Genomic DNA, 21887 nt, shown 5'->3' on the forward strand with positions numbered 1-21887 from the left:
ATTAAACAAATGGAAGATTTAAAACTGGAAAAAAAATAATACTGGAAAGGAAAATTCAATGGATGAGTCCAATAGCAAGAGAAGAATAAGTAATTTTAAAATGTTTTAATTGAAAATAGCCACCAGAAAGCACAGAACATAAAAAAATGTATAAAATCTAAAAAAGGGAGTAAAAACATGTGGGACATTATGATAAAGACCAGTATAAATGTAATTCAAGTCTAGAATGACAAAAGTGAGAGAAGAAATGTAATACTGAAGGAATATTTGGAGATACTAAAAAATCATGAAGGTGACATGTAAACCTTATATCCCAGATTTAGAATATGCTGCAAACCTCATGCAAGATAAATGCAAATAAACCACCATGTTGATAAGATTATAGACATAAAAGATGAAAGAGAATCTTAAAAGTAGCCAGGGGATAAAGGAACACATACATGTATTAACTTCAAATGAGTAACAATAAGATTATAGCTGAATTTCCAAGAAGATAGAGGACAAAAGAATGACACTTCCAGTCTAGAATTCTATGCCCAGTAAAAATATTATTCCACCAAAATAAAGGCAAAATAAAGAAATTTTCACACAAACAAAATTGACAGAATTCATAACAAATAGACTATACTAAAACGAATGAATGAATGAATATCTAGACAGAAGTTAAAAAAAAACCTCACAAATGTTAACACAAAAATCCAGGAAGGGATAAAGAGCAATGGAAAGGGTAAATAACTAAATAAATATTGAATATACTGTTAAAAAATAAAAATAGTTTCTGATAAGCTTTATGTATATGTAAAAACAAAAGCAGGATAGGTGATAAGGGGCAAAAAATAGTGAGATTAAGTGACAAAGAAAACTAAGATCCCAATATTTTCACAAAAAGTGGTAAGTATTCAAATTTATATTAGAATCTATTGTCAATATTAAATGTGGTAATATCTAGGGTAATTGCTAAAGATATTATAATATATTTATAAGCCACAAGTCATAATGGTGAAAAATAGAAGAGTGAAAAAAATTCTTGATAAAAAAAATACCAGAAAACAAAGTAAAATGGACACAGAAGAGATTGGACAAATAGAAAACAAATATTAAGATGGTAGATTTAAACTCAATTATATCAGTAATTTATTTAAATGTAAATAGACTGAATAATTCACTTAAAATCAGAGATTATGAGAGTGAGTTCAAAACAAAAACTAAACCAAACAAAATAAACCTGTACTTACAAGATGTTCATCTGAAATATAAAAACATAGAAAAGTTAAAAGCATTGAAAACAATCACCATGCAAATACTAAACCAAAGAAAGCTGGTGTTATTTTACTAATAGGAAATAAAAAGTAAACATGAAAGTGAAAAGCAATATATTATGACATAAGGACATATCTACCAGTGAGATATAATAATTTTATATTAGCCTATAAAGAATGAAGGCAAAAACTGACAGGTCTGGAGGAAATATAAAAAAATTCACAATCGCAATGGGAGATTTTTAAAGCAGTTTGCTTCAGTAACCGATAAAAATGGAGAAAAGAAAGTAAATTAAAAAATAAAAATTAGAACTACAAAATCAATAAACTTAAAGTAAGTGTCATACAGAGAATATTGTATCTGGCTACAAAGTAAAATAAACATTTTGTTTTCAGTTTGCTATTTTATTTGTTCTCTGATTATGGTAGATTTAATCTAGAAATTTAATAATTTATTATTGTAAAAAGATAACCAGACAATTGCTAAATATTTTGCAAGTAAACAAGCACTTCTAAATAATCCTAGGTGAAAAAAGAAATCACAGAATTAGAAAATATTTTACTAAGCGAAAATTAAAATATAACAGAGCGCTACATTTTAGTGCAGCTACAGCCATGATTACAGGTAGATTTACCATTTTCCATGAATGCTTAAATTCTTCCATGGCTTAAAATCAACAAGCCTACAATTTATACTTGCACCAAGTTAAAAGAACAGCAAATTTAACCTAAAGGAATTAAAAACAAATAATAAAATTAAGAAGAAATTTATCAATACAAAAAAATTACAATAGGAAAATTCAGCTAAGCCAAAAGTCATTTCTTTGAAAAAGACTAAATAAAATTTAATACACCCAAACAAAACTGCATGAGATAAAAGAGAAAAGGTACAAGTTGTCAATATCAAAAAAAGGGGGGACATCGCTACAGATTTTATGAACTACTAGCAGAGATATCATGAATGAACCTGCAAATACAATATTAGGTAAAAGAAACCAGACACAATAAAGTACATGCTGCATAACATCACTGATATATAGTTTTTTCAAGCAGGCAAGACTAATACATTGTGTTAGAAGTCAAGAGAGTGGCTGCTTTTAGGTTTCATTGATTGGAAAAGCACATGAGGATTGCTTCTTGGGGGACTGGTAGTGTTCTATTTTTGATCTGTATGCTCTTCACACAAGTGTATTTATTCACTCTGCAAAAATTCATTAAGTTGCGTGTGATTTGTGCACTTCTTTTAATGTGCTTGTTATACCTCAATAATATTTTGAAAGTGAAATAGCATTTTGAATGTAAAAACTGCTATAACATTTATGAAATAGAATTAAATGGCCTCCATATCATCTTCACTATATAGGTTATTTAATAAATCTGCCCAAGTGCTCTACTCTAGTTCAGCTTTAGTCTTGCTTGAGAAATACTGAAAGGATTTTCTAATCAAAATACAAGAAATGCCTTTTGGAGGAGAAATAAAAGCTAGGAATGGACAAAAGAGGATTCTAATTTTTCCCAAAGGTTGGGAAGAACATTTACTCTTTTAGGTTGTCTCCTGGATTTTATGGTGTTTCAAATTTTATGAAACAAGAAAATATAAAGAAAGTCTTTCTGAAAAAAAATATGGTGGAATTCCTATTATTGAAATAGCAACATTTGAGAGAAAGGGGTGGGAGAAGATGAACTAAAGCCACAATTCTTGATATCTCCCTCCCACTTCCAAAGTAGTGACTTCCAAATCTGATTTCTTGCAACTAGCCCTCTGTTCATTTTTCTTATTTGTTATCAAAGAGACCCCAAGTAAAGAGGGAATCATATCAAAATAGGGAATTCAGACAGGGTGCAGTGGCTCACGCCTGCAATTCCAGCAGTTTGGGAGGCCGAAGTGGGTGGGTCACCTGAGATCAGGAGTTCAAAACCAGCCTGGACAACATGGTGAAACTCCGTCTCTACTAAAAATACAAAAATTAGCTAGAGGTTATGGTGTGCACCTGTAACCCCAGCTGCACAGGAGGCTGAGGGGGGAGAATTGCTTGAATCCCACAAGTGGAGGTTGCAGTGAGCCAAGATCGCACCACTACACTCCAGCCTGGGGGACAGAGCAAGACTCTGTCTCAAAAAACAAACAAAAAAACCACCCAAAAAACGCAACCAACCAACCAACCAACCAAACAGAAACCCGAGAAGTTTGTGCAGTAGAAATCGAAAAGTACTACTACTACCATAGATTATATGGCCCAGGAAAAATTACTTAACATCTGTCGGTTTCCATTCTTTCACTTGAAAAATAGGGAGAATATTGTCTACTTTAAATGGTTTTTTAAGCTTTACTGAGACATACTGAACATAAAAAAATGCAATTTATTTTGATGAGTTGGACATATTCACAGACTTGTGATAGCATCACCACATCAAAGTTTCTGTGAAGTTCAATGCATATAATGATGAAGTTTGATGAGCTAAGATATTGGTTGCTTTCTTTTTACTTGAAACCATAGGAATATCTTAGTTTTATCAATTTAGCCACATTATTATTCAAAGCGAAAAGTGCTTAAAGAGGACCATATACTTAGAGCCATTCTGACATGAGAATATAGACAAGAGCATGCAAGGTCCTCCATCCCAAGAATTCTGGCACCTACATTTTACAGGTTTATCTCTCCCTTTTTTATTATGTTAGTATTTTCTCTCCTTATGCTCTGCCTTTTTTTAAGCTTCTTGGCTTTTGTTGTGTCTATCTAAGGTTCTTTACAGAGTCAAGAGGTATTTAAATGAAAGAGGCTCATACATTTCTTAACAACAAATCCAACAGACAAATACCAAATATTTCTGTGTGTTATGTAGTTTCTTTACTGGAACTTTAAATACCATGTCAAGATATGCAGTTTATAGCACACCCCATTTTTCCTCCTGAAACAAGATGCTTGCAGCCAATACTGATGCAGCCAATATTGATACAGCCACTATTAATTCAGTTGGTTTAATCAAACCATCTGTGTGTAATACAATCTAAATGAAATCACCTTGAATGTAAGCGCCAGTAAGTGCAGAATAACTAACTTCCTGAAGCCATAAAGCAATTCTCTTGACTTATAATTATTTTCTTCACTTGGAAAATTACTATTTACTGAGAGTTTTACCAAGGGATGTTTTTCCTGCTCAAAATCCTGTCATAGTTTTGAGAATCTGAAATTTCACTGGCTGATTGCTAATCAGAAACACATTAGCCTTCTTTCAAAGGAGGCACTTTTAATAAAAATCCAATAGCTTTAGTCCTATGTTTGACTAATGAAACTTATTAAAATTGAGAACCTCACTTGTTTAGTGCCTCTCTCTCTTTTCCAAAGAAAGCTAGCTGATACTGTTAACTCAAATTGGTTAGTATCCAGTGGTCTCAGTTTTCTAGTTCATCCAATGTTGCCATCTAGATCAGCTTGCCAGTTTTCTGGGTTTGTGTGTGTGTGTGTGTGTGTGTGTGTGTGTGTGTGTGTGTGTGTGTGTGTGTATTGCTCTTTTCAAATGAATTCTAGTGGCTATTTAGAAGCATGCATGCTGTTGTTGATGAATATGTTCAATATTACCTACCAGAACTTCAAACTGAAGATCTGAAATTCCTGTGAGGCAATTTGACATTCATTAAGTTACAGACCAGAGTTGTGGAGACTCTAATTGTGGTGTGTGTGTCTGTCTGTGTGTGTGTGTGTGGTCATTCATGTTAGTTAGACCTCTTTTCCTAGGCTTGTCATTATTTCCTATTTCCTCATTGAAGCTTTATTCTCTTTAAATGGGTTTTAACTTTGCACCTAGTGTGACTGCTCTTATGTACACAAGCTGTAATTTTTTAAAATAATTCTGTGCAGATTCCAACCCTAGAAGAAAATAATGAGACTTGTTAAGATAAAACAAATAAAAGTGTCTGGAAGAATCGAGTTCTATAAATACTGGGAGGCATTAAACAGACTTTTAGTGGAGACTTGGGTAGGCTTTTTTTTTCCTGTCTCAATATTCAAACCTGTGAATATAGGAGAATTATAGCTTTTACATACCTAAATATAGAGCAGGGTGACTACAGGGAAGGAGGGAGGGCTGTGTGCCACAAATATGTAGAATCTATAGAATATACAGAGATGATTAACCAACTATTTTCAGGCTGCATTTAATGAGCAGCCAACAGGAAGCATGGAGTCAAAGCCAACCCTAAAGAAAGGGGGTGAGGCAGAGACAGGGAGACAGACACTGAACATAAACTGTCAGCATCCAGAGGACAATCCTGTTCTCCAGAGGGCCTTTTCTGTTTGTTTGCTTGTGTGTATGAGTGTATGGAGTACAGATGCAATTTTGTTACAGACATAGATTGCATAGTGTTGAAGTCAGGGCTTTTAAAGTATCCATCCTACAAATTAAAACCACAATGTAGATAGCCTTTTCATGTAACATGTAATTCCTGTGGCAAAGGAACACACTTCTGCCTCAATCTTCTAAGATCTAATTCATGAGGGACTCTACACAGCGTGCAAAAGAAGTGAAAGCTGAGAGGCATCTATCAAATTGTTTTGTTCAATGGGCTCATTGCATAGAGGTCTCTGCATGCTGACAGATCTGCCCAAGTTTTCCAGCCAGTTTGTGGGAGCACAAGGCCCAGAGTTTTCTGTGTCTGCCTCCTGGGCTTTACCAGCACCCACCACACCATGAAGGGTGGCAGTTGTTTGTGGACCTTTGGGCTCTAGTAAGGATAGTGGTAAATAATACTGATGGAAATGTGTGAGACACAATGCAGGTGAAATTTGGGGTATTTTCTTACATTCATGTTTTAAGAAAAAAAAAATCAACAGACCTCTCTCTCTGGAGATGTCAATGAGAATGGTGTAGAAAATTCAAAAAAGAGAAGGGATAGTAGTGTGAGGCCAGTCAGTTATGATGACACCAGTTAGTGCTTAAAAAATGGATATTGCAAATTGCTGTTTCCTTTTTAAAAAAGTGAAAAGATAGACTTAGCTTGTAAACGAATGTTCCTAGGGAGATTCTGCTGAAGAATTCCTTATAACTACTACCATAGAGCAAAAGGAAAACCCACACAGACACAAACATTGTACCTTTACCTTCAGGTTAGCCTGATTTGTTAGTATAGAAAGTTGCAAAAAGTACTTAATACTGTAATATGCATCTCAGTTTCACTTGGCTATACAACAATAAACCATGCAGAAAGTAAAAGCGATAACATTTATGGGAGTGTTTGGACACCGGGGCATTTCTAATGATAAAAATTCTGTCAGTTCAGCAACAGTAGCATGGGAACAGGAAACCTTTGCTCATTAGTGCCATATTCTTGAAACTTCAGCAACTTTTGTAACTTTTTATAATTTTCCAAAATGCAAAGGCATTAGGATGCAGAAAATAAAAGTTGGACAAACATGAAATACTTGAAATATTATAGGAAAACTTCAACTTTGCTTCACCCTTTTTAGTGGCTTACTCCAAAAGGAAAGTCTAAGAGATGATGGAACAAACGTGTCTGAACTCTGCTGTCCTGTATAGCTTTTAAAACTATTGTCCCATGCATTGAACAGAAAGAAGGGGAGGCAGAGCTGGAGAAGGCTCTTTTCTGCAGGGTGGCCATCATTTGTAACATTACTGTCCCAGGAGCTTCTGCATCATGTTCTCCCAAAGGATTAGAAATTATTCTACTACAAAGACACATGCACATGTATGTTTACTGCAGCACTATTCACAATAGCAAAAACTTGGAACCAGCCCAAATGTCCATCAATGATAGACTGGATAAAGAAAATGGGTCACATATACACCATGGAATACTGTGCAGCCATAAAAAAGGATCAGTTCATGTCCTTTGCAGAGACATGGATGAAGCTGGAAACCATAATTCTCAGCAAACTATCACAAGAACAGAAAACCAAACACCGCATGTTCTCACTCGTAAGTGGGAGCTGAACAATGAGAACACACGGACATGGGGAGGGGAACATCACACACTGGGGCTGTTGGGAGGTGGGGAGCTAGGGGAGGGATAGCATTAGGAGAAATACCTAATGTAGATGACGGGTTGATGGGTGCAACAAACCACCATGGCACATGCATACCTATGTAACAAAATTGCACATTCTGCACATGTACGCCAGAACTTAAAGTATAACAATAATAAATGTCCATCAGTGACAGACTGGATTAAGAAAATGTGGCACATATACACCATGGAATACTATGCAGCCATAAAAAAGGATGAGTTCATGTCCTTTGTAGGGACATGGATGCAGTTGGAAACCATCATTCTCAGCAAACTATCACAAGAACAGAAAACCAAACACCACATATTCTCACTCATAGGTGGGAACTGAACAATGAGATCACTTGGACACAGGAAGGGGAACATCACACACCAGGGCCTATTGTGGGGTGGGGTGGGGGGAGGGGGGAGGGATAGCATTAGGAGATATACCTAATGTAAATCATGAGTTAATGGGTGCAGCACACCAACATGGCACATGTATACATATGCAACAAACCTGCATGTTGTGCACATGTACCCTAGAACATAAAGTATAATAACAATAATAATAAAATTGTAGGAATGAACAGAGGGAATCTTGTGGTTGACATTCTAGCCTGTTCTAGGGGTGCATCCAGGAAGACACTAGAATATAATTCTGACCTTTATTATGATTTAGGATTGAGTTAATTCTAAAACTGTACATATTTGTCAGACTTGTGTTCAGATACTACACCTGGCCACTATGAGTCCCTGAAGAAATTCCTTCACTTCCTCTCATCCATGAAATGAAAATGATATCAACTATGTCCTGTTGTTGGGAGAAGTATGAGATGTGGTATGCAACACTTCCAATCTGAGCAGATGCAGTGAAGATGTCTGGTTACTTTCCCTACACTTTCCTTTAATTCGTCAGGTATGAAACCAAGAAGACTGTTTCTACCTAGCATAGATTTGTACAATATCCTCATCCCTGTATTCAAATCAGATCCTACCCCAGAGAGAAGTGAGACAGCAAAAGGATTCAGTCTTCCCTACTACCCAAAGTCTGGCCTCAGCATGAAATTCTCTTCATGAAAACAGCAGTCATCTCATTTGCTAGAATAAGGGTGAGGTAACTACTGAACAATCTAAGCCACAGAAATGATTAAGGTGCTGGTGGCATTTACTTATGCAGAAAGATTAATAGAGTTAAACAATTGTAAGTTGGCCAAATGGTGAGAAGAATAAAAAAGCCATGAACAAATATTTAAAGGGCATGTTGTATCCAAGGATAAGCAGGAATTATTTACAGAAATGCAAAGAGATAAAATGAGGCATGTGTTGGAATAAAAAGATATTAAGCAATGAGATTTGGACTATTTTAAAGACTTTTTCAAAAGAAAGAGAATTGTTGGATTCTGAAGAAAACAAACAAGCAAATACCCATCCATCATGCAACAGTTTCCTGAGAAAAGACAGTGCATTCATGTCTAGCTATTGAGCCCAGTAGTTACATGTTACCCCTGGAAAATCTCATTGGAAGAGATATTATTCTGTCTATAAATTTGTTCATCTACTCTAATTGCCAGCTCTTTGCCATTTGCTTATACCTTAGAAGCTGTTTGTCATTTTGACAAAAATTAACATAGAAAAAAACACAAATGTAAAATCATTACCTTAATTATGTCTCTCTATGCAATAGGTAGATAAAGAAGACGTAGAACATATTATCACTACTTGAAAACCTTAGGCATAAAAATACGGAGCAAATCTATCCATGAAAACATTCCACGTAGAGAAAATGAACCATGGTAAATGGCCCTTCCAAAGTTTATGACTATTTCTTTCTATATAATGCTTAAACTTGAGTGATATTTATCATTAAGCAAATTAACTAATATTTTAGTTTGCCAATTATTATTTGCTATGATAGTAATTAAGGAGCCTGAAAAGCAGCCATTGCTTAATCACAAATCTATTATATTTATATATAAAGACTAATTCTCAGAAAGACCATTCATCTTCCTCTGTTTTATGGAGACAAGTCACTCAGTCCAAACACAAATACATGTGATGAAAGGAATATTCTTCCCAAGTAAGGAAACACCAAGCATTGCCTTCTAATGGTACCCGAATACCAACTAGTACTAATAGTGTTTGGCTGAACATCAAATCGCATGGAATAGTTAACGTATTAATACTCTCAATTAGAAACCCAGATATATTGTCACTATAAAAAGATGATCACATAAAGTGTACTGGTTGGGTAAATGGTAGGTTAAAACTATTTCGATGCTAACTCTACCACTTCGTAGTAAAAAATATAAATTTATTATGGAAATTTGAATGCCAAATACTATACAGTTAGGATAAGGATTGAAAACAGAATCTTGAGTTTGATCACTTGCAGGTCATGGGTAACCTTGACAAGACCAGTTTTTTTACTGCGGACAAACACCTGTTTAGAAAAGGTCCAAGAAAGAATGGGAGAAGGAGAGTTGTAATTTCTCTTTCAAAAAGTTTTTCCAATAACAGACAATTAATTCAACAGCTAGAGAGAAATGCATGATCAAGAGGGGATTTCTTTTTAAGATGGGATAATTACTTAAGATGCTCTAAATATTAGAGCATATTTAAATGCTGGTGAGGATAATACAGGAGGATGTGGGATAATACAGTAGGATGATGCAGAAGAGGGGAAAATTATTGGATTGATTTCCCTGAGTAGGAGAGAGGGTCTAATGCTAAATTCGAGGAGATCTTGACCTTAGATTACAGCACTGGGAGTTTATCCCCCAGTTCAGTAAAAAAATAAAAGGAGGAGTAAATGGACAGATCTGCAGATAGACTTATAAAAGCAGTTGTGAAGTATGTGAACATTTATTTCTTATTTCTACTTTCTCAGACAAATAGAAGTAAGGACATAGCTGAGAGTAGAAATGGGAGAGGAAACATAAGATGTTTGAAGGGAAGTAAGTTAAGAAATATGATCAAGTTAAGTGAAAATGGATTAAAAAAAATAAATGTACCAAGGGGCCCCCTGAGGTTACTGACTGTGAATTTAAAGTCGTACCAATGTGTCTGTGTACTTTTCTTCAGCCAAATTCAGCCTTGTAAGTGCAGGTAAATAGTAAGCACGCAGTTGGACTAACCAGTTAGCAGACCTTCTCCTAATCCCAGCCCCACTCTTTAAAGCTATGCAAGCTTTTCATTTTGTTTGTTTCAGATTCCTCATTTGTAAAATGAATGAATGGATAATATTAGTGCATTATCCATTACTGGATAATTTAGTGTATTAATGAATGGGTAATGTAGTGTACCTACCATATGGGTTTGTTGTGAAGATTAAATAGTACTCAACAGACGCAGAGTGTCATGCAGGTAGTTGTTAAATACATCAATAATTATCCAGTTATAGCCATTGCTATGTGTTCATTGATCTCAATTGGTATTCTATGCTTCTGCTGCATATATGCCCTGACAAATGTGGTATGTTTCATTCACTCAACAAGTACTTCTGAAGTGTTCGTTGTACGCCAAGCACTGGTGAGACAGTGACTTTGAAGTGGCCCTTCCCTATGGTGATGCCATATGGGTTCCTATCAATCGCAATATCAAAAACCGTAAAATCAAAAGGAGAAACACACATCCCACAAAATAAATTACAAAACACAATTTTATGAAAGGAGACATTTTTCTGAATGATATGTACAAAGTAGTACCTATCATAAAATGGTGTAGACTCTGTGTCTGCATTTCTACACGTCCCTACTGTTATCCTGTCACCCCGGTAAACAGCAAATGGTGACATTTTCATGTGATCCGAGTTTACTAAATTGAATGCTGCACCATTATAGACAAAAACTACTAAATTAGTTGTTTTCTTTTTTTTTTAATTTATTTATTATTATTATACTTTAAGTTGTTTTCTAATGCAAACACTGTAACTGGCTTTAAATTGCATTGACGTCTCTGAAATGGTCTCTTAGAGATTTGGATTCGTATGTGTGTGTTTTAGTTGTTGGGTGCTAAAACAATATTTGAAATATTATATAACATTTGTATTATCTAAATATCATTGTCCTCTTTGGCTAAAGTTTCTCACCATTTGGGGAGACATTAATATAAATTATATCTAGGAAAAATATAGAATTCCAGAAGTAAGTGGATAAATCATATTTAGAAACCTTTCCTTTTAAATTTCTACCATTAAAAAAAAAATTAAGTAAATACAATTTAGAAGACATAACTTTATACCAAAGAGAAGGGAGGTTCTTGTTGAGTTTGAAAATATTTTTTCTCACAGTAACATTATACAGAATGGAATTACTAACAAAAATCACAAGTTTGGGGCTAAATGTAAAAGTATTCAAATTCAAAATGTAAAGTGAAACCTATAATTGATTATGGTAACTTTGGGACAGAAGGTTTGGTGTATCTGAAATCTTGTTAGGAAAGGTCACAGGATGTCTTCACCAGAGAGTTGGCCATAGATTAAGTATTTTTTAATAGATGTAAGCTCAACTCAATCTATGGATATAACTAAACCCAAAGCAAACCATGTTATTTATGTTTAATTACATTATACCTAACCTGCTACACTATTTTACACTTCACTTACTGAACTACTGAGGTATTAAACATTTTCAGAAACCTATAGCAAATATGGATGTGAAATCATAACAATTAAGCCACAGGAAGAAAATGCATAATCAATGAACGCCTTTTTTGTCTCTAACATTATTTCATTGACCAATCTGGTAATATTCTCATAAGATTCCCTGCTTAGAAACTGCATTTATAGTATGTCCCTTGTTAAAAACAAAACAAAAAAATTCAACATTTTAATTTAGAAGACCAAAATTTGATCTAACCTTAATACAACTAACAAATAATAAAATTATAATTATCAAAAAGTTAGCAACAAGTATTAATAAGTAGTAAGACTCCAATGGGTACCTTAGAAAATCAACATCAAAGAGAAAATATCTTCCAAAAAATAAAAAATGCTTTGAAGAAAAATGTTCCCTTGTTTTAGTTTAACCTAAACAGCCAAAATAAACAAGCACATGGTCTTTGTGTGAGCACATGGTAATGACACTAAAACAGTAGCACAAAAAACAGTGGCTTTTTTTTTTTTTTTTTTTTTTTTTTTTTTGAGACGGAGTCTCGCTCTGTCACCCAGGCTGGAGTGCAGTGGTCTCACTGCAAGCTCCGCCTCCCGGGTTTACGCCATTCTCCTGCCTCAGCCTCCTGAGTAGCTGGAACAGTGGCTTTTTGATGACTATTTGCTGTGGATTATTTTCTGAGAGGGTAGACACTTGTTTCCTTACATAGCACCTTGTAAGAAAGAAGGGCACTTTTCTTAGGATAACTGATGAATTTCACTATCACACTGGAGCAAAGCAGTTTTATTTCTATAGGTGTATATACCTTTCTGCTTTTTATGTTATGCATTAACTTGAAAACACATTTTAAGTATCTCACTTTCCATTCCTTATACATACTGTAATCTGTTTTAGTTAAAATGTTAGTAAGAAGCCCATGCACCTACTGATTAAACATACATGGCACGTAATACCATAGCTCTTATGATCACAGCCCCAAAAAAGTAAATCTCAAGAAACAATTGCATTAGCAGCCACGCCAAGGATTTAGAAAGGTTACTATCCTGTAAACAATTATGGTTCTTGTTTGATTGAAAAAATTCATAATAAAAACATAACACTTTGGGGGATAAAATGTTCATTATACATCATTGTAATCAGTTTCTACTATAGTTTTCATTTTTGTTAAGATTCCAAATAATAAAACTATTTGCAAACTGTTGATTTCCTTGTAAATTCCCCTTTAACTAAATCAATATATGTAAATATCTATGTTCATATATTAGTGAAGCTTTAAAATGAGGTTGTTTATATTCTTGCATTCTTATGAATAATCCACAAATATGTAATCCCTCTAATTCTCTTTAAAAATATATAATTATATTTATTTAGGGAAAGTAAAAAAGGTATAAAATTTGAGAAGTATTTTTATGTCTAAAATTATCTAGTTAGATCACTCTGGTTCAAGGATACTTTCTTTTTTAGCTTGGGCCTATTGACCTTCCATATTTCACCCTAATCCAAGGGCAATGAGGAGAACCCAGTGTATGGCAACCACTCTATCAAGATTTGAGAGCCTATGAAGATGCAGAAAACACAGACTTTGCTTCTTACCTACAATCAACTGAATATGTATACTGAATTATTATCAGGTATAAACAACAACGGTGAGGTATGAAATGCCACAGAATTATTTTTAATTGTATCCAGTGAGGGAAGGCTTCTCAGAGGCGACTGCATTTTCTCTCAGCTTTTCAAAATGAGAAGAATTTCATAATTTCAACAGGTGAATGTAGAAGTGTGGAGAAGATGCTAGGCACACAGTAAAGCACAAACAAAAGGACAAGGATTTGAAAGCATATGACTAATTTTTTTGGGGGGGCAGCACTGAATTGTGTTTGAAATCTGTGGAGGTTGGTGGAGGGTAGATGGAGCTGAATCTGGAAAGGTGGGCTACAGTCATGCTGCCTACCACACCATTAATAGCCATCTTGCAAATTTCTGTCCTTCATAAGAGCAAGTTAACTGGTACAAACATCGCTCTTCTATAGGGGTAGGGGTGATGGAGATAGGAAAGAGTGTGTGTGCAGGGCTCCAACTCGGTAATCTTTACATTAAATAAATTTCTACTTAATAAAGGCTTTTTAAAAACCCTACATTTAAAAAATGTGTATTACCCTTCCCCAAAACACAAAATGTGGAGCTATTCTTTATTCTGTTTTCAAGCATATCAAACTATATTCTACTTGACAATGTGCTTAAAATTTCTATGCCTCTTTTTTTCTCCCAGTGGGACAAGATTTGTTCCACCTCAAGGTCTCTGCACACACATTGCTTTTTCCACCTGCTCTTAAAATCTCTGCATCCTTCTTACCTGTCAGCTCTCAACCTGTGGACTCCAGTGTTGCCCACCCTGAACTACTTTATCTAATTAGATCCCTCTCCCCACCCCTTTCTCCCCCATAATTCTTTATCCCAGCTCTCTTCATGCTTTACAGGACTTTGAATTTTATCATTTCTTATTTGTTCCTTTCCATAAGCAATGACTCTCTACCCCATGTTTGTGAGTTCCATGATGGCAGGAACTTCAACTCTTCTATTCACTGCTGTATATACATAATACCTGCTACAAAGCCTAACAGATTGGAAAGATTCAATAATTGTTATATTAATTATTTTCAGCTATAAAGACATATAAAACCATCAGACTTAAAGGTTGTATCTTTAAATTAATAAATATGATTTTTTTAAATTTTCTGAGGGCCATTCCCTATGTAAAGAGTGCATAAGAAGAAGGGAAATATGCTTGAAAATATGTCCTAAAATAATATTTAATTAAATAATTATATTGTTATATATAATATAAAAGCATATCATTAAATGTCGATATATAATATACACAACATAAAGTCTTAATATTTGTTTTGCTTAAAATTAATGATACTAATAATCCTTTTCTGATACTAAAGAGATATATCTGTATTTTTCTCCTCTGAATAATATATATACTTATACATAAGAAATATAAGAAGAATAAAAAATTCTCATAAAATTTCCTTATAACATATCTTCTCTTCTACTTTCCTGTCAAAAGTAAGGTAGAAAAGTGACCTAAAATATATTTTTCTTACAGAACATTGAAGATTGCTTATCATTTCAAAATCAGGAATACCAACAGAGCAGTCAGGGTTGAAAATGGAGAAATGGACCATTAGAAAACTCAGATATCTTTCTATACTGGCAAAAAAGTAAACCCTCAACTGAAAATTCATTAAGTGTAAGGCAAATCCTCCTTCGCCACCCAATATGGCACAAAACATTTATTGTTCATATTTATAAAATAATCTACTGCCTATATTCTTAAGAAATACACACAAGTTTTAATCATTCTTTATATTAAAATAAGCTTATTTAGTAGATAGTATGTTAATTTACTACATGTAGACAGCCAATTCGGAGCTGTATGTGGTGAAAACTGTGTTCTAAAAGATAGTCTGTTTGATGGCATAAGAGGATAAGCACAATTTAAGTCATAATAGGTTGATCCTCTGTCTATCAACAGTGATTAAGGCAGTTGAGTTGGTCTTGTTACACAAAGGTGGGCTGAATAAGGCTCTAGGCTAACATGGAAAATTAAAATCCATTTTTTTTTAATGGCTTCTACCCTGGTCTGAAAGTATGATTGATCCCAAATTCTCCAACAAGAAGTTCCTATTTTACTTATACAATTTTATTTCTCTAACAGAACTTCCACTCTGATTTTCTTCCTATCTTTGCCTTTGAAGCTTGATGATAAGAGCAACTAATCTCCAATTTCTTAAACTTGACAACAAGCAATTGTCCTTTTAAAATATTTAGCATTAGCCTTTAAAAAAAAGCATCAAAACTTTTGGTCATCAATTTGCAAATGTAAGGACACGCACTCACTCACTGAGAAACACATGTATAGCTTATGCTTCTATCCACCGTCTTTGGAACAACAGGGCATTTAAAACAAATACAGCTGGGAGCCGAGAATGTAATGTGCTGGGCAAACATATTCTCCCATTAACGTAAATATATTCTTCAATGTTTCCTACCAATCCCACTTGGTTATGAAAAGCTAGCAATGCCCATTTCCCCCACAGAACACGCCACATGCTCTCAAAACCACCAGCCTTAGCAACTGGATGTAGAGACAGGCAGGGAAAGAGACAAAAGCGCCTGGCTCCTGAGAAGGATGCCTTCTCAGACCCTGGCATTTCAAAGGCAGCGAAAGAAGGTCATCCTCGCAACTAGTTTCTCAAAGAAATACCTGTAGTAAGGTAACTATTCTAGTCACCTTTATATAGTAACGGCTTGTGTCTCAGGCAATTCGCCAGTTTTTCAATTAAAACTGACACATATTAGGGATTTTTACTTCTGCCTCCCTGCCCCCCGCAATTCGGATTCTTTCTTTAGACTCCCTGAGCCTCTGTCCCCATCCCAGGATTTGATTGAAGGGCTGCAGGGCCCGGGGCTGCGCGCTAAGCAGCCTTCTGCTAAACCTCAGCGGACTGGGCCATAGTTCACACATCCTCCACTCCTTCTACAGCAGCTCCCGCTGCGGGCACCGCCAGGATCCCCACACTTGGCCAAGGTCTGGGAACCCGGGGGGTTTCCAGGAGACCCCAGGGACCGAGTGAGGCCAGGCCCACCCCATAGAAACCCCCGCCAGCTCAGATTAGACTGCAAGCAGCCGCTCGACCCCGGGTGTGGCAGGAAGGGGTACCCCACGTTCCAGAGCCAGATCCTGTCCTCCCGGGAAGCCGAGACTCAGGGGGAACAGGTTTCCAGAGCCCAGCCCGCAGGGACGCGGAGGGCAGGAGCCGCCTGGGAGGAGCAGCCAACTTGCCAGCTCTAGCTACTGCACTTCTCGGCGGCCACAGGTTGCCCGACAGCGGACTCCAGGGTCCCCGCGACGGCGCCCGGAGTGCTCCGAAGGGAGGCCGAGGCCAGGTGGGCCAGGAAAACCGAGGGAGGGAAGGACCCTGGAGAAGCTCCCTTTAGGCGGGGAGGGGGCGACCCGGGGTGCATTTCCCGACCGTGACCCTCACAGACCTTGGCGCCGCAACCTGCGCTTCTTGAGACCGAAGATGCGCACTTTGGAGAAGATATCCACCAGGTTGCCGTTGCAGAGCCCGCGGTTCTTGCTGGGGCTGCTCCGCCTCCTGCTGGCAGACGGCCGGTCCCAGTGCTGCTCCCGCGCCTGCCGCTTCTGGCGGATCAAGCCGCTGGCGATGGCCGCGGCCATGGTGGCCCCGGGAATGGGTCCGGGGAGGGAAGGCGCGGGAGGACTGCGAGCCGGGGGCACCGGAGGGGAAGGCGGCGGCGCAGACTGTGGCTCGCACTCGGGGCACAGGAGGGGGCGCCAGGCGGGACTAGGGAGAGGGGAAGGGGCGCTCAGTCCCGACTGGGACCCATCGCCCTCTCCGCGGGGCGCGGGACCAGGCGCGCAGATGCGCCCGGGGCGAAGCCGGACGATCCCTGGAAGCCGGAGGTCGTGGCCGCCGCCGCTTGGCCACGTCCGAGTGGAGAACCGGACCGCGGCTGCGGGCGCTGCCGGTCACCGCTTGTTGCCGGAACGCTGGCGGGGGTCGCCACCGCCACTCGCGCTGCCTTCTCGCCCTGCCCGCCTCCCGGGCGGGAGGTAGAGTCGGTCGGCCGCTGGCTCCCCGGGGGCCGGCCGGAGGGCGGGTCCCGGCAGGGTCTCTGCGTGTCCGTCGGTCCGGGTCGCGCTGGGCAGGACTCAGCGCCGGGCTCCAGCTGCCCCCGGGCCGGTGCCGCCGCCGGCGCTGCCTGCTCTAGGCTTCTGCCAGTGATTGTCAAGTGCTTTGGAAATCAGCATCTGGAGAGACCAATCTTCTCCCCTGAGATCTCTAATCAAACGCTCCGTTCCCACCCCACTACACCCCCTCCACCTATGTGGTCCCCCCTCCTGATGTACCTCTTCAGAAAGAAACAAAATGTAAAGATAATAATGATTTAAAAATAATAAGAAAGCAAGCTAAGATGGATTGCAGGGGTGGGGTGCTAAGAGGCCGAGCCAAAGCAGGTGGAATTGAAGGAACATCGGGGCGCTTTTTCTTAGATGCAACTCGCTGGTTCCCGAGGCTTCCGCGGCTTGGTTGGGGCTTCTCGGTCTTAACGTGGTTCCCGGTGCACAGAAACTCTCAGCAGCGGTTGGAGAGCTAGGTGGTTTCCGCCCTCCCTGCTAATCCCGCAAGCACCAACGCCCCCCCGCCACCCCCAACCCCAGGGTGGAGGGAGGAGGGAGGCGCCTCCACTCCTCACCTAGTCCACCCAAACTTGCAGGACCCTCCTTTCTGCTGCAGGAAGGATAGGTTTGTCATTTTGAAAGGCTACACGGAGCAAAAAGGAGGGAAGAGAAGGAGAGAAGCTGTGATTATGCGAGATAGAAAGACCCCACTCCCAAATATGCTCCCCAGCCCTGGGAGGAGGAGATGACTGCCGCAGTAGCTGCTACAGAACAGCAGCTGGGTAGGATAAACGCCCAGGAGAATATTGAAGAAGTCAGGGCAGAAATATAAGGGGCAGAGGCGGATGTCACACTACTCCAGGGACAGTAAAAGCAGCCAGACAGGACACTCCAATTTCAGCTGTCGTCTTCTGGTGTCCCTGGGCAGAGAAGCTCTGTCAGAGAGCAAAGCCATCTGAACTGTGTCTGAAATTCAAATACAACAGCCGCCGTCTCCCCTTGATTTTCTGTCTGTGTCCCGACAGTGGTTCTCTCTTGGATAACTGAAAATGTGAAGGTCTAAGAGAAAGGGCGGCAGTGGAGGGCACCCAAAAAAAAACAAAAAGCGGGGGGGGGGGGTTGGGGGGGTTGGGGGGTTGGGAGAGAAACACTTCATGCTTGGATGAATACAGTTCCGTGGTTTCTAGGATACACCCGAGTGGCAGAACCAAGTGCAGCTCTGACTCCAGGCTTCTTACTTTTCTCCCCGTCCCTTTACACTGCTTTGCCTATCAGCTCAGGCAGCTAAAGAAAAAGAAATGCTCAAACTAGACTTCTGGAAATTCAGTGTGAAGCAAGGGGGAAAGAAGACTCACTTGGTAATCAAGAGACTTGCAAGAACCTTCTTCTCCAGTGACTGCTTTAGAGCCAGAAAGAGGGCAGGCACACTACGCAGGCAGCCCTGGGAGCAGTTCTCAACCAAAACACACTTTCTCTTTGTCTCAGGAATAGGCAGTAAAGTACTCGCCACCAGGCAACTGGGGGGAAGTGCAGCAGATTACAGGGTGGTTGGGCACCTTCTGCTCTAAGCAACATATCCACAGCTTCTCCACGGAAGCAGACACTGCTGGGCTGCTGTTCGTTACCTTCACTCCATATTAACCAACAAGTCTCCTTTTGGGAAGGAAATGCAACCTGATGAGAATGTGTAGATTTAGATCTAAGGCAGGCATTATTGGCTTTAGGAATGTGTATGTCATATATAATATTAAAAAGTGTACTTGTGGAAGTTTATTTTCTATACTTTGCTAGTTACCTCTACAAATTCTACAGTTATTAACAGAAATATGCCAGAGTTGTTTTGCTAGAAACCTGCAATCCCTAGTCACTCATAAAATAGCAAAAGTGAGAAAAAGGGGCATGCTAATTATTTTGCTCTGCCTTTACCTCTTTATTTTCTGTTTCATATGTCTCTTTTCTTCCATTTTTTTTTGTGAGTGTACATTTATATTGTGTTGCTATAGTCCTGCTTAAAAAGGGAAAGACGTCTATAGAGAGAGGAAAATAACTAATTAAATGGCTACTGAGTGTGTCTGTTGTTTTAATTCACTGAAATGAGTCCTACTGAACATTAAGAGTCACTACTCTTGGTTTCCATTATTGAAGAAAGGCCATCTGTACATTTCAGACGTTCTAGATTTGAATTTGCAAGTGTCTGTAAGATTAAAGCATCCAGGTTTATTATCTAAGGCTTCTTGCAGTGAGTGTTTCAAAAAAGTAAAATGTTAAGTATAGTGACCTCTTAAATCTAGTACGACTTCCCCAGCCAATACACTTAGTTTATTTTTAAAGATTCTTTAAGCCTTTTGATGTATGTGCCAACTATATTAATTTGAAAAGAGTGACATTAAGCTTCTTGTTCTTATAGCTGTGCCTATATTTTTGCAGGTATTTTCTTATGCTGCAGTCTTTCCCCCAAATCCCTGGACTGGGGGGTCAGGAGGTCAGTTTTTGGCCCTCTCAGAGCCCTCCCTTCGTTGTTCAGCAGCCTCAGACCAGCCTGACATTCAGCACCGCGGACAGGGATCCCGCCCCAGCCATACCTCTCCCAGCAGAAGCAAGTTCGCTGATTGATTGAGAAAAGCGCTGGCTGTGAGGGTCTCTGACACTTTCCTCCCCTAAAAGCAGTTTCTCACTTTTTTTCCCTCAAGGTGGGAAAGAAATTATTCTTCACAGCTTCTACCGACATTAATAACACACCTTGGAGCACAAAGCCTTTCAGCTTTTCCATAACTGAGAGATACTTTCTTTCTCGAGCGTTCCGACCCCTGGCGCAGCGCCTGAAACAGCGGACTCCAGAGTCTCCCGGCATCTATTCTGGCTGTGAATTTCAGGAGCCTCAAGCGGTCATTTCTCTTCTACATATCTTCCTATTTTAAGGGAGCTTGGAGAGGGGGGCAGCATTGGGATAATCAAGGTCTTTTAGCTTAATATCTGCGTTTTCATTTTACCTCCCCAAAACGCTGTTTAGTTGTTTACGAATGGAGGTAAGTGAAAGAAAACGCAAGAGAGCCATCTGCTGTCTTAAGCTGTGATAAAAGAGTGTGCAAAGCTAGGGTGAAAACCGATTCAGGACCGGTGAACACAAATGTAAAGGTTACTGTAGTTCAGAAAATAATTTCTCACTCATCAGAACCTCCTTGAGTTGTTAATTTCACCTTTGACGTAATAAAGACGAAAATAAAGTACTGCCCAGGTGGTGTAGCTCCTGACCAAGCTATCAGGAGCCTGAACTCTCATTTCAGAGGTTCTTGCTTCATTTCTTGACTCTGCAACTTCCTAGCAGTATAACGACCTCCAATGTGTTGCTTTAGTCTCTCTCAGCCTTAATTTCCTCATCTCTCAAATTGAGATGAAAACAGAACCTCCTTTTCAACTGTTGTGAGATTAAATTTAGTAAATAAATGTAAGGATCCTAGTACCGCATCTGGCGCACCCTAAGTGATTGAAAATGACAGCTATGACTGTATTATCATCACCTTCCAGACTACCCATTTCTATCTTGTAAATTCTTTTGAGGTTTCCATGTAGTTTCAATATCAAAATATATGTATTCCTATATTTCCTCACCCCCTCCACAGTGGATTCATGACAAAATTTTAAATAATTAGAAACATACAAAATTATTTTAAGTTTTGATGAAATAAGTCCCAAGTTCAAACCTTAGTTATTATTGACTAGATTTGTGAACTGAGTCCCGTGAGCCTACTTTCACACCAACTGACTATTGATAATAAAAACATTTCTCCACCTTTCAGAGACTATGATGAGGGCCTATGAGAGAGTACTTCTAAAAACACTAAAGTACTATACAAGCATCGGTATGGAAGGTAATTAGTACACTGTGCTTGATGGTCTCCTGAAGATGCTATGATCCTTTTGGTCCTCCAACTTTAAGTATGTTGTTCCCTCTACCTGGAAAATTTCTATTGCCCCATCCTCATACTCCTCTTGGTGATTAAAAAAAAAAATCAGCAGCTAAAGAGTAAGGCATGAGCCACCATGCCTTGCCAACTGATTTCTAAATAAAAATAAAGAGACTTTTTGGTTCTTTCTTGATGGAGCTTATACTTTACGTCTCAGCATAGGTATCTTCTCTGGGAAACTTCTTACCACCTACCCCTAATTAACACTGAATCTAAGGCACCTTGTAAAAACTTCATAATTTCTCTACTAACACCAGCAATTGTTGAATAAAGACAGAGCTATATTGATATTTCTAAAAATATGTCTGATAGGTAAGTGTCTCATGCTTAATA

At 38.6% G+C, this 21887-nt stretch overlaps 1 protein-coding gene across 2 annotated transcripts in view; it reads right to left on the reverse strand.

The window, feature by feature from the left end:
- FGF14 (fibroblast growth factor 14) overlaps window positions 1–21887 on the reverse strand; it is a 670777-nt gene that overhangs the window by 175806 nt on the left and 473084 nt on the right. Inside the window, exon 1 of one of the 2 annotated variants that reach the window (XM_005586188.5) lies at window positions 16932–18035. The exons of the other annotated variant lie outside the window; for it this stretch is intronic. Coding sequence (XP_005586245.1) covers window positions 16932–17124 — 193 coding nt within the window. The 5' untranslated portion in view covers window positions 17125–18035. Of the gene's footprint in view, window positions 1–16931; window positions 18036–21887 lie in introns of those variants that run through there. 2 annotated transcript variants of the gene reach the window in all.

This window comes from Macaca fascicularis, chromosome 17, assembly GCF_037993035.2.
Source record: "Macaca fascicularis isolate 582-1 chromosome 17, T2T-MFA8v1.1".
NCBI lineage: Eukaryota > Metazoa > Chordata > Mammalia > Primates > Cercopithecidae > Macaca > Macaca fascicularis.